At 39.3% G+C, this 12,501-nt stretch overlaps 1 protein-coding gene across 1 annotated transcript in view; it reads right to left on the minus strand.

Annotated features, from left to right (window-relative positions):
* dcc (DCC netrin 1 receptor) overlaps nucleotides 1-12,501 on the minus strand; it is an 899,751-nt gene that overhangs the window by 354,792 nt on the left and 532,458 nt on the right. Inside the window, exon 7 of the mRNA XM_051928027.1 lies at nucleotides 4,697-4,817. Within this exon, the coding sequence (XP_051783987.1) occupies nucleotides 4,697-4,817 (121 nt within the window). The remainder of the gene's footprint in view (nucleotides 1-4,696; nucleotides 4,818-12,501) is intronic.

The following is a 12,501-nucleotide window of genomic DNA, read 5'->3' on the forward strand; positions in this document are numbered from 1 at the left end:
AAACCCAGTTGCCTATAGACCCAGACATCACTGAGCCGTAAGGTAAATGTGAAGTACTTGAAGCCAGCACGATAATCACTATTTACATTTGTAAAGGTTTAATATTCCAGTTTTTCCAATGAATGAAAATGTAGTTTGATCACACCATATTTGGCAAGGTAAAGGCAAACATTATTTTTGTATATAAATCCAACATCCACTATTATCGGATAAGGTATAAAACTTTACATGAAACTTTAGATCCCTGCCGGTAATAAAGTTACGCAGCTTAATATTAGAAATCTCAGAAGTTTTTACTAACCATTTAAATCATAATTATTCCAATTTGGCTATTTCTAAAATTTTATACTCTCTTCCATTTTTTAATATTATTTTCTCATTTCATTACTGGAAAGAAATACAGAAGAAAATATTTCCTCATAATTTCCCCACAGCTAAATATAAACCTTGCTCAAAGAGATCCATAAAATTATATATTTGCTTCATATCCAGATAGCTTGAGATAAAATCAATATGATTTATCTCTTCAGCGCCCTTTAATTTATTTATGTATTTTGCACAATTCTGTATATTAACCTCATAAATAATGACTTATATTAAACATCTCCTGCCAAGGAAATTGCCACTTTCTCCACACCTCATTTTTTTAATTGTTTACAATTAATCTAGAAGCTAATATGCTTTTGAAAGGTCCACTGCATTTAGCTGCAATGATTTATTACAGAATTGTTATTAAGCAGTGAGTTTGATTGCTTTAGAGGTTGGGACTACAGGCTGCAAGGGGACAGATTTAATCCTCAACCTCGGCTCACTGCACAACTTTTAGCAATTCACTTTGGACAACCTGCTGTTCATGTAAACTTCTCGTCACAGGACATATTTTATAAATCTACTTCAGACGCAAGGCAAGAGGCAACTTTTGATTGAGTGTCTGTCCTTTGTACAATCACACTCACAACTACCCAGTTTAGAATGGCCAATCCATTGGAGTAAACAGATAAACACAGTGTAATCAGTGTGCCCCACTGAGAAGACAATAATAATGTAAAATTTCAAATAAGAATTCCTAACACATCTTTCTGCAAATCCAAAACTGGAGCTGTTCAGCCTTTTCGATGGCTGCTAAACACATTATTGTTTGTAAAAAAATGCAATCTGGTTGTAAACAGATTAAATTGTCATGAATATGGGGTAACACAGGGACTCTTGTGTCCTTTTCATCCCCTGTATGTTAGCATTGAGAGCTGTCTCAGAGTACTAGGTGTTAAGTCGAATTTGTTCACTCTGGGCATCGGACTCCATCAAGGTTGTGTCTTGTCACCACCACTGTTTGTGGTTTTCATGGAGAGAACATCAAGGCACAGCTGAGAATGTGATGATGTCCATTTGGGTAGGCTAGGGGTGGCATTATTGCTTCAGACAGATGATGCTCTCCTCTTTGCTTCATCACTCCAGTGATTTGCTCCGGAGTATGACACAACAGGAATGAGGATCATTACTTTCAAGTCTGAGGTCATGGTTGTCTCGCACAAAAGAGTGGATTTCTCTCTCCAAGTGTGTGTATTGGGACAACTGTCCTTAGTGGAGAAGTTTAAGTATCTCAGGATTTTGTTTAAGAGTGATGGAAAAAGGGAAGGTGAGATCGTCAAGCAGATTGGAGCCACAGCAGCTGTTCTATGGGTGCTGTACTGGTCTGTGGTGTTGAAGTGGGAGGTGAACCTAAAGACAAAGTTCTTGGTTTACTGGTCTATCTAAATCTACTAGTCGATCTAAATTTCTGTCCTCACCTATAGTCATATGCTGTGGTTAAAGACCAAAAGAATGAGATTATGAGTGCAAGTAGCAGAAATGAGGCTGACACTGATGTTAGAGCAAGAAGCTCAGCAATTAAGGAGAGCCTCAGAGTAGATTGCTGCTCTTCTAGATCAAGAGGAGCCAGTTGATGTGGTTTTGGCATGTCGTAAGGATGGTCCTCGGACAGCTTCATCTTGAGCTGCTCCAGGCATTCCCGACTGGGTGGAGACCCTGTGGCAGACCTAAGACACGCTACAGGGATTATATCTCCAGAACACCTAAGAAATCCCAAGGAAGAGCTGGTTACTCAGTAGCTGGGGACAGAAAAGTCTTGGTTGATCTGCCCAGCTTGCTGTCACAGTGACCCTCATAGGAAAAGCGGTGACATAAAATAAGAGAAGATAATTTGAGACTCTTTTGCAGCATTTCTATATTTTACCTTATTAAAACCCCTTAAAAATAGATAAATAATTCATGCAGCAAGCTTAAATTTAAAATGGTATGTATGTGTAATTCTCCAGCATAAACCGTACAAATTTACTGTAGAAGATCCAGATCCGCAGAGTCATTAAAATTATTCTGGGGTGACAGGGTAAGGTTTCACCAAATAATTGCATCAATTTCTAGTTTGAATTTAATAGTCAGTGTGTGTTTAGTCAGCATGCAGTGAGTAGCATGGAAAGCGTTACTCCCTGTTGCAATGGAGATGTGAATTAATAAGGCACTCTAAAGCTCTTGTGGTATAACAGGAGCATCGGTTTTGAAAATCCGATACTATATATTCCATAAACAACAACCAAGTGGCACAAATAATAGAGCCTGAAGAGTTTGGGGATACATGATTAAAAATACACAAATCCAAGCTGGTTATCTGAAAAATATCATAAACTATAACTGGTCAACACTTCACTTCAACTAAATTAGCTGAAATCAGGTAAAAATAAAAAAACAATGATATTAACGTGTGCTGAAATGTTAAAGAAGTTGAATAATGGAACGTGAATTCTTGGCCAGAAATTCTGCATATATAATTTTTGTAAGATAATACAAGGCAGAAACAAGGCCTTCAACAAACCTTTAGAGTAAATTGAGGCCCACTCTAGCTGAGCAAGACTGTGGAAAAAAAGTGGGCCGCTAAATGGGGATAGGCACTCTCACATATGGTGACCCATGGAACGGTACACCCGGGGGAAAAAACTGACAGAAAGAGAGACAGAGATAGGAAGAATTCGTAGGACATTTTTCTGGGAGTTCAGAGGTCAGTTGATTTAGGAGACACTGAATATGCATGACATTTTTTTATATATAAAGAAAGAAAGAAGAAGAGAAGACATCTGCGGTGGGTTGGCACCCTGCCCAGGATTGTTTCCTGCCTTGTGCCCTGTGTTGGCTGGGATTGGCTCCAGCAGACCCCTGTGACCCTGTGTTCGGATTCAGCGGGTTAGAAAATGGATGGATGGAAGAGCAGACATGGAAGGCCTTGTTGGAAAGTGGTAGCATAGAAGTACCACCTGGAAAGCTGTTGCCAGGTTGTCTATTCAAGGCTAAGTTCATTGCGCACTGGCATGAGGGCAGTAGTCTCCTGTGTAAAAGATGGGGGAAGACAAATTCCTAACTTAGAAACCTAGAGACGAAGCAAAGTGTTACTTCTTTTATCAAACAGACCACTAATAAGATGTTTAAGAGAAGCTGCAGTTTAATTCCGACATATGGCCTAGAGATGTAGGAACATCAATCCCTGCTAGGAGTGTCACCAAAAGAATGGCCACCATAGACTCTCGAAGTGCTATTATGGTGTACACCCATTAATATCTAAATATGATGGAGTCAGTGTTTCCTTCTCATATTATGGAAAGGGCCATCACTCAAGCCAGGAGTAGACCTCATAACATCCAGTCTAAAAGGATCCCCAATGATGAAACCCACATCTAACTGGGCCATGCAGTTCACCCTAACACTTGATCTCTCCCACAGGTCATCAAACGAAATTTCCTTCCATAGGAGCCTTTATTCCTAACTCTTCCTTGATGTCCTTCTGTTGACTACCAAACCTACACAAACGTGTTGTCTGCAGCTAACTTCACAGAGCAACATTCCTCACCAGACGCTTTGAGCTGTAACAGGAGCCACTGTATCACCTGCAAATATGTCAGCAATAATACCCTTTATCTGGTTGCTTTAGTAAATACCATATTAAAAAACAAGCCTCTTGCAAGTCTAAAAATCTGATTTACTGCATTTCCTGTAGAAAGTGTCCATCCATCTACATAGCTGAAATAAGGAGACACCCAGCAGACCATTTCAGGAAGCACATTCAGGTCGCTAAGATCAAAGATCTTACAACATCTATTGTAAAACACATCAAATCTCATGATCACAGCCACACTGAGGTCTCTGTTTGTGTTCTTTCACAGGGATTTAGAGACACTTTTCAAAGGATATAAGAAGTTTAGCTCATTCTCAGCCTGGGATCACACCTTACACAAGGTCTTAATAACTGACTTACTTTTTAATCTTTCCCCTCATGGCAGCTTTCATTTCCCTGGCTTTTATTCCCTCCTTCCCCTCCTAAATACGTTACCTGCTCTTTCCTTTTCAGTTGCACATCTGAAATGTTGTATTGTTAATCTTCTTTCCTTTTCAGCATGGAAATAACTTGTAACCATTTTTCATATATAAATACAGCACATCCACTTAACTTCTAAAAGACAACAGACTTCACATATTTCAAATAGTGTTTTGTTTAAAGACGAAAGGCAAAATCACAGCTGAAAGCCTCTGACATTAGCCCTCCTTAACCTTTTTCCTGAGCGTACCATTAACAATGAGCTGTATCTCAAGAAAGTTTTTGTATAATTTAAAAATGAAAAAATAAATTTACATTTTGTGTTGCTTATCTTACCTGGTTCCTGAATGATAAGTTGAGCACTGGCTTGAACATTTCCTGCATCATTTTCTGCCACACACTGATAAAATCCTTCATCTGATTTAACAAGCCCAAGAATATGAAGATTACTTCCACCCTAAGAGAAAAAAGAAAAGGTAAAGATCTTAACATCGGCGTCCTTTCAAGACAACAGGTGAGACTTTGCTCTTTATCTATCCATTTGTTTACAAAATCCTCGAAATTCGATTTTAGGCTTGCATTAAATGCTGAGTCCATTCCTGTCAGCATGAGATAGAAAACAATATTAATGCTTTAATCAAAAAAGTGTATCAACATATACATTTGTTGCTGCCATCCTTACTCTAAACTAGTTATCTAGTCCAATGACTATCATTGGATGCAAAGAGTGAACCTGCCCTGGTTGGGCTGTGCTTTTGGGATGTGGGAGAAAAACCTAAAATGACATTTACATAAAGCACATGACACTACTTTTTCTGTTTTCATAACTGTTGAAAAAACAGTGCACCAAATATTTGTCTACTCGAACATATGATGTGGTGATGTGTGTTTCTTAAGTAACATTGTTGAAAGCTAGATGTACAGTATTAATCTATATATATAAAAGCCAAATACCACTGACTCACTCATCATAAAATCTCCCAAACAATGAGGACTTGGGACTTGAAATTTGGAATGTAAGTTACCCTTGGCCCATAGGTTCTCGCTAAGAAGCGGTTTTAAAAAAATTCATGGTCTAAGCGCACACGGTCTGTATGTCTGTCCGCTTTTCACGAGAGGATTACTTAACGGATTTAGATCTTTTTGTTACTTATAACTTGCTGGAACTTTCCGTTTGATTTTGCGACTCGTATCGCGCTAAGTACCATGGTTCACTTGCGGTACCGATGTGTTTATGCAAATCCAAGAGAGTGGCTGTGGGCCAAGACCAGGGGGGGTGGGGCTTTCCTCATTCACTCGCCTGCCTCTGTTCAAGTTGGTCTACATCTCACCACGTGTTGAAGTGCACCTTGCCTCAGCTTATCTAGCGATACCTGTTTGTTCAACAGACATTATCATCTACAGATTGTTAAGGAGTCATGTTTGACGTTTTTGAGAGAGAGATCAGAGCTCCATGTATTTTAGAGGGTAGCTGCTGATTGCCAGAGATATCACAGCCATGTGCTTTTCTCTCCAAGCGGGGAACGCTCTCCCATCAGAGCTGAACACGATCAGATATAGTGCCAACGTCTATTCATTTTTAAAGTTTGTCCTGTTTCATTTCTATGTGGGCACAGCCACGGGGTACAGCTAGTCTTATAAATACCATTAATGAAATGCTCCTTTACTTCACAAAATCTTCCTTTTTTCATTTTTATCAAAAATAAAATGAAATGTTTACTTAATTTAGAATTTTTACCTTGGAATATATCTCTTTCAAATTAGACTCTCAAAAATGCACCATGGACTAGACTTTACATTCAATTTTGGTCTAATTCACCGTTTTCTTACCACTGCAAAAAATGGCTATGCAAAAATTAGACACAAAAACTTTAAATGGGAGTTGTTTTGCTTTTATTCAATTAAAAAAAAATCTGCCAATGGGTAAGCAAAATTTACTTGACAAGATTTCTGAAAGTAAGCTAAATAATCATAAATACATTGTTTTTGACAAGTCAATAATTCTTACAATAAGGGAAATAAGATTTAAGGTCATGATATAAATACTTTTCCATTTGCTCAGATTTCATTTTTTGCAGTGTAAGCACATATCCACTTATCACCCTAAAGCATTGCACATCAAACAGACCTACAGTATATATACCAATGGACTGGCAGCCCATGTACGGCTATCTCTTCATATGCATCCAGTGATACCAGGACAGGCATTGGCCCCCATAACAGTTCTAAGAATGTCATGTGTAATGTATGTAATGTAATGTGAATTTCTCCTTGGGATTAATAAAGTATCTATCTATCTATCTATCTATCTATCTATCTATCTATCTATCTATCTATCTATCTATCTATCTATCTATCTATCTATCTATCTATCTATCTACAGTGGAACCTCGGTTCACGACCATAATTCGTTCCAAAACTCTGGTAGTAAACCGATTTGGTCGTGAACCGAAGCAATTTCCCCCATAGGATTATATGTAAATACAATTAATCTGTTCCAGACCGTATGAACTGTATGTAAATATTTTTTTTTTTTTCATTTTTAAGCACAAATATAGTTAATTAAACCATAGAATGCACAGCGTAATAGTAAACTAAATGTAAAAACATTGAATAACACTGAGAAAACCTTGAACAACAGAGAAAACTAACTGCAATAGTTCACGCTATAGTGCTAGGAACCGCTCGCTAAAAACACTTTTTTTAATCAGTTTTAAGCACAGGGGAAAAAATGAACATTTGAAAAATCCGTAATTTAATAAACCACCAAGAAAAGTAACATTGCAACAATGCAGGCTATGAACCGATCACTGTAAACAACTGAAAACAAAAACAAGCCTTCTCTACCTTATGCGTCCCTCCCTCTCTCACTCGCTCTCTCTCTCTCTCTTTTGCGAGCCTGGAGTGCCTGTGTGTGTGCGCGCCTCTCTCTCTCTGCCTGTGTGTGTGCGCGTGGCTCCCTCTCGTGCGCTGCCTGTGTGTGTGCACGAGAAGCTGCCTGTGTGTGTGCACGGCTCTCTCTTTTTCTGCCTCTGTGTGTGCGCGGCTCTATGTCTCTCGCTGCCTGTGTGTGTGTGCGCGGCTCTCTCTCCTGTGCTGCCTGTGTGTGTGCGCGAGAAGCTGCCTGTGTGTGTGCGTGGCTCTCTCTCATACGCTGCCTGTGTGTGTGCGCGCGGCTCTCTCTCGCGCTGCCTGTGTGTGTGCTGCCTGTGTGTGTGTGTCTCGCACTCTCTCTCTTGCTCGCTGCACAGGAAATGCACAGGGAGAGACTGAACATGTACAAACCAAAAGGGAACCTGGCTTGTTCGTATACCGAGTGTGTGGTCGTGAACCGAGGCAAAAGTTTGGCGAACTTTTTGGTCGTAAACCGATTTGTACGTGTACCGAGACGTTCGTGAACCGAGGTTCCACTCTATCTATCTATCTATCTATCTATCTATCTATCTATCTATCTATCTATCTATCTATCTATCTATCTATCTATCTATCTATCTATCTATCTATCTATCTATGTTATATACTTAAAGGAACACTCTACACAAACATGATATTTCTTTTTTATGTTACTTTCCCCATGTACATGGTAGCAATGGGTGAGAAAAAATTTTAATCTCATGTTTTCATGAAGAGCAAGAAAAAAAGTTTACTATGTAATAGAACCCAATGACAACCTGTGCTGTACAACAGCAACAGCAAACAATGTGAAATGTCCAAGGATAAAAGAAAAGAATTCTCACACATAATCAATGTGTCCATTATCCACTTGTATGCTCAAAAAGTGAAAACACATGCTTTTCTTGCTAAAATATTATTAACAGTACCTCCCGGAAAAGGCAGCATATATCATAAACAGGAAAATACATTTCCATAACACTGTGCTTTTGAATTGGAGACCCACCTCTCCCCCTCTTTCAGAGTCCCGTATACAATTCACAAGCACACTAGTAGGCCTATGATAGTGGAATCATCGGCAATTGTTATGACAGAACTGGAGTTTTATTGGCCACAAAGTCATAGAAGTGATCTCAGGGTTACCTCAAGGAGTGCCTATGTTGAAAATCAGTATGGAGGAAGTGATGCCACCAATCTACACATGCTGGAGTCTGCCAATTAGCAAATCGAGAGTCCAATTGAAGAGGGTGGCAGTAAGTTCCACATCTAGGAGTTTAGTGGCAATCATTGAGATGTTAAATTCTGAGCTGTAGTCCATAAAAACGGACTCGGGTATAACAGTTTTTATTATCCAGTATGGTATGTGGGGATATGGCATTCTCTATGGAGAATTTGTGACAATATGCAAACTAGAGATGGTCCAGACTATCTGGAATACTACATTTAATAAGTCCCACCACAAGCATTACATCATTTCTTGATTTCAGAAGAGAAGTCAAACAAACAGCTCAGGCTCGAGGACAGCCAACGTTGCAAGTGAGCGACTAACCATTTAATGTTAATCTAGTGATATCACAGCTTCTGAACTTCTCTTCTTATATTTTTATTTCAGACACATAATCTGTTTTTTCTCTGATGCATTTACAGTATTGAAGCTTCCAGCATGTAGATTGTGGTTATGATGCAAACAGTCAGGATGGAAGTGTGAATGCAAAAAGAAAGCTGCTCCAAACACGAGGCTAAAGGTTCTTTAATTGGATCTAATTTGATCATGCAGTCCCTGGTACTCATACTGTCATAAAATATTCAATGCTTGTTCGCATCGCTGAAGCTGTGCAAACATCTTTGCTGAAAAGCTTGTCTCTTGACCTCGGAAGGGTGATGTATGTTTTTTTTTTTCTCTCTCTCTCTTAAACGTTACTATTTTAAACATTCTCTGCCTGATTTTCAAGCTCATTCAAGATGGAGGATGTGATGTGCTCAAAAATAAACTGGACCAAGGCTTGCACCCATTTGACAGCTTTTGGCCAGTTGTTCTGTAGTTACGACACATCCATCATTAATATATGAAATTGGAAAGCTGCTGTTTGGGTCATGATATCCTCTAAATATGAGAGTTGAGCAATCAAGAAAAAAGAAGAGAAGAGTAGAGAAGAATCCCACTGGTCCAGCCACAATTGAAATTAAGGAAGTGACAGTTCAAAGGCAAGAAATTGATCAATAGAGCCAAAGAAACAAGCACAGAAAAGTGTCTTCCAAAGAGTCATTTACAAGATAAAGTGGATTTACATCTTAGAAAATGAGATGAATCACCAAAGTTGTTAAAGAAAGAAATGATTTGAGAAAATTGGAGTCCTCACACAGAAAACGATACATTTACAGTGCATTGCTTACATGATTTGACCTGATGGTCATGTTTATGTTCATTGATGTTTTGCTCCCTACCCCACTACATCTCCTGGTGGCAAAGCAATGCCATAGGAATCTCCCTGGCACCCAGGCAGCTGGCTTTTGGGTCAGTTGTTAGCACCTATCACACATGTATGCATGAGAGACAGCTAAAAGGTTCAATAGAACGTAATTCCACGCCGGGCCAGGGGGTGGCGGGGTGCACTAAACTTTTCTCTTATATCCTTACTGACCAAACACAGAAATTCTGCCTGGTTCCGGCCCTGATGACGTCACTTCTGGTTTCCGGCCCCAAAGACGTCACTTTCGCTAACTAGCCATAAAAGCCAGACCACATCTTGCTTTTACTCAGTTCTGTTCTGGACTCAATTCTGTACACATCTGTACTTAATACTTGCCTTTTTGCCGCCTGGATTCAAGTATACTGGTGGCTGCCCCAAAATTTTTCGTGTGTCAAAGCTATTCATTTCAAACACCTCAGCTCATATCTTTTCTACTGAGCTACAACCAAAAGCTACCCTTCTCAGTCTCTTCTGCCAGTTTTCTTCCTGTTCTCCATTCCTTAATTCCCATAACTCCCATTCATTTGAGCAGACAGCACACCCTCCCTGCGCTCAGCAGCCAGCTTGGAGTACTTGGACATCTTCTTATTATGTGCTTGTTCTCCCTTCTTCCATGGGGTGGTCAGCTCAATGAGGAGCACAATTTTGCCAATAATGCATCATATCATAACACTATGTCTGGCCACAGACTTGATGTGAAGATCTCTTGTTGGGACTATAAATTGTCATCCAAGGTCGATTCTCATTTTCCACTCCTTACCAAGTACAAGGAGTTAAGTTGGAACCCTTGAGATAGTACCTTCAGTTCTCTCCCTGCCTAATGAAATGGACATACTGTCCGGATGATAGTGGTACAACTCTATTTGTCTCCTGTCTATTAATCTCCAACACTCTGGCCAGCTTCCTCAGGACTGGATTGTGTCACCACCTGTACCATCCCTCTTACAGCCTATGAGGTTGTGTTAGAGGGTTGAGTTAGTGGTGTCACAGCTCTCTTTGGTACTAAACCACCAGAGTAAATTGTGAGGACAAGGTAGGGTGTCATAGATGGATCTTATTAGAAAGCTGAGCTGGGCTTGTGGAAGTTTCCACCTGGCCTGTTAGCAATGGATTCCCATATTGTCCTGCTTGCGTTTGGTGCTCTTATGACCTTGTACCAATCCTCCTCCATCTTTGTCACCTTTGCTGTGACCAGTACCTTCTTCTGCTTTTTTGCTGGCTCTGGACCAGAGCAGTGGAGCTTCTAAACATCCCAGTCCAGTGCATCCTGTTTGTGTTCTGCCTACGATTGCCTGATATTGAAGCCTGCTAATAAACTAGTCCACCACCATGTCTCTTGCATTCCACTTATGGCCAGTACATAATTGAACGTGTACTCCCCTGACAAGTTAGTCATTAGACTCCTTCATCTCCATGAACAACCTGAATTCAACTAGTAGCCTTTTTATGGCTTATACAATGTAGGTGCTCTCCATGTACCTTTGCAATTTTTTTTTCTTTTAGATAGATAGATAGATAGATAGATAGATAGATAGATAGATAGATAGATAGATAGATAGATAGATAGATAGATAGATAGATAGATAGATAGATAGATAGATAGATAGATAGATAGATAGATACTTTATTAATCCCCAAGGGGAAATTCACAATTTTCCACTTTTCTCACTCATTTCAAAGACGTGCAGGCTACACTTGTGTACTAGCAGTTCCGTGTTCCAACATGAGCTATCAAAAGGGATAAATAGTCAAGTGTAGTGGTTTGAGGTATTGGACTATAAACCAAACAGGTTGTCAGTTCAGTCCCCACCATTGACTCACTGTTTGAACCTGAGCAAGTCACTTAACCTGCCTGCGCTCCAACTGTCAAAAATACACAGAGTATATCATATGCTGCTCTCATAAATTTCCTTGGATAAAGGCATCAGCCAAATACACAATAATAATAATAAAATGTCAGCACTTGATGGGTGAACACCCATCACCTTTTAATAGAATATGTGCAGGCCTTTTCAGCACTTTATTCTTAACTGCTTTGTAAAGCAGTTTGCTATACTACTCAAGACAAGAAAAAGACTGATTGATCGGCTTTCTGGAGTGACATGCTGCTAATAAAAGGTTTTCAGTGGTAACAACTTTGCTCACATATACCAAACATGTTTGCTTTCTTTGAAAAAATAAAGCTAATGTTAAGAATAAAATAGGACTACTTCACACCACAAATAATGTCATTTAGCCATATAGCTCTGTTCTCAATGCAAGGCAAATTATTCTTATTAATGTTAATGGTGAACATTGATCAGTTTTGTTAATAATAATCCATTCATTCACTTTGGAACTCATTTAGCACTGAAGGCCACAATGTAAAGCACAAATCACACAAACACTCTTTTCTTTTGTGACGATTGATCAGCATACTTGAATATATTGCTCAAATTTTTATAATGCCTTATTATTTAACTTGTACATTGTGGAACGTAACAGGAAACTGGAATACAGGAATAAAACCATTTCAGACATGAGGAAAATATATTGACACTGTGCACTTAGTGACCAAGCCAGAAACATAAGAAACATGGGAGATTTGACAAACAAGAGGAGACCATTCAGTCCATCAAGCCTGTTTGTTTACCTAACAGCTAAGTTGTCCCAATATCTCATCCAGATTCTTCTTAAAGGTTATCAAGGGTTCTGCTTCAGCTACATGACTCTGTACTTGTGAGTCCCACAACTCTTTGAGTAATAAAGTGCTTCCTGGCTTCAGTTTTAAATGCACTT

This window comes from Erpetoichthys calabaricus, chromosome 5 (genome assembly GCF_900747795.2).
Source record: "Erpetoichthys calabaricus chromosome 5, fErpCal1.3, whole genome shotgun sequence".
Lineage (NCBI taxonomy): Eukaryota > Metazoa > Chordata > Cladistia > Polypteriformes > Polypteridae > Erpetoichthys > Erpetoichthys calabaricus.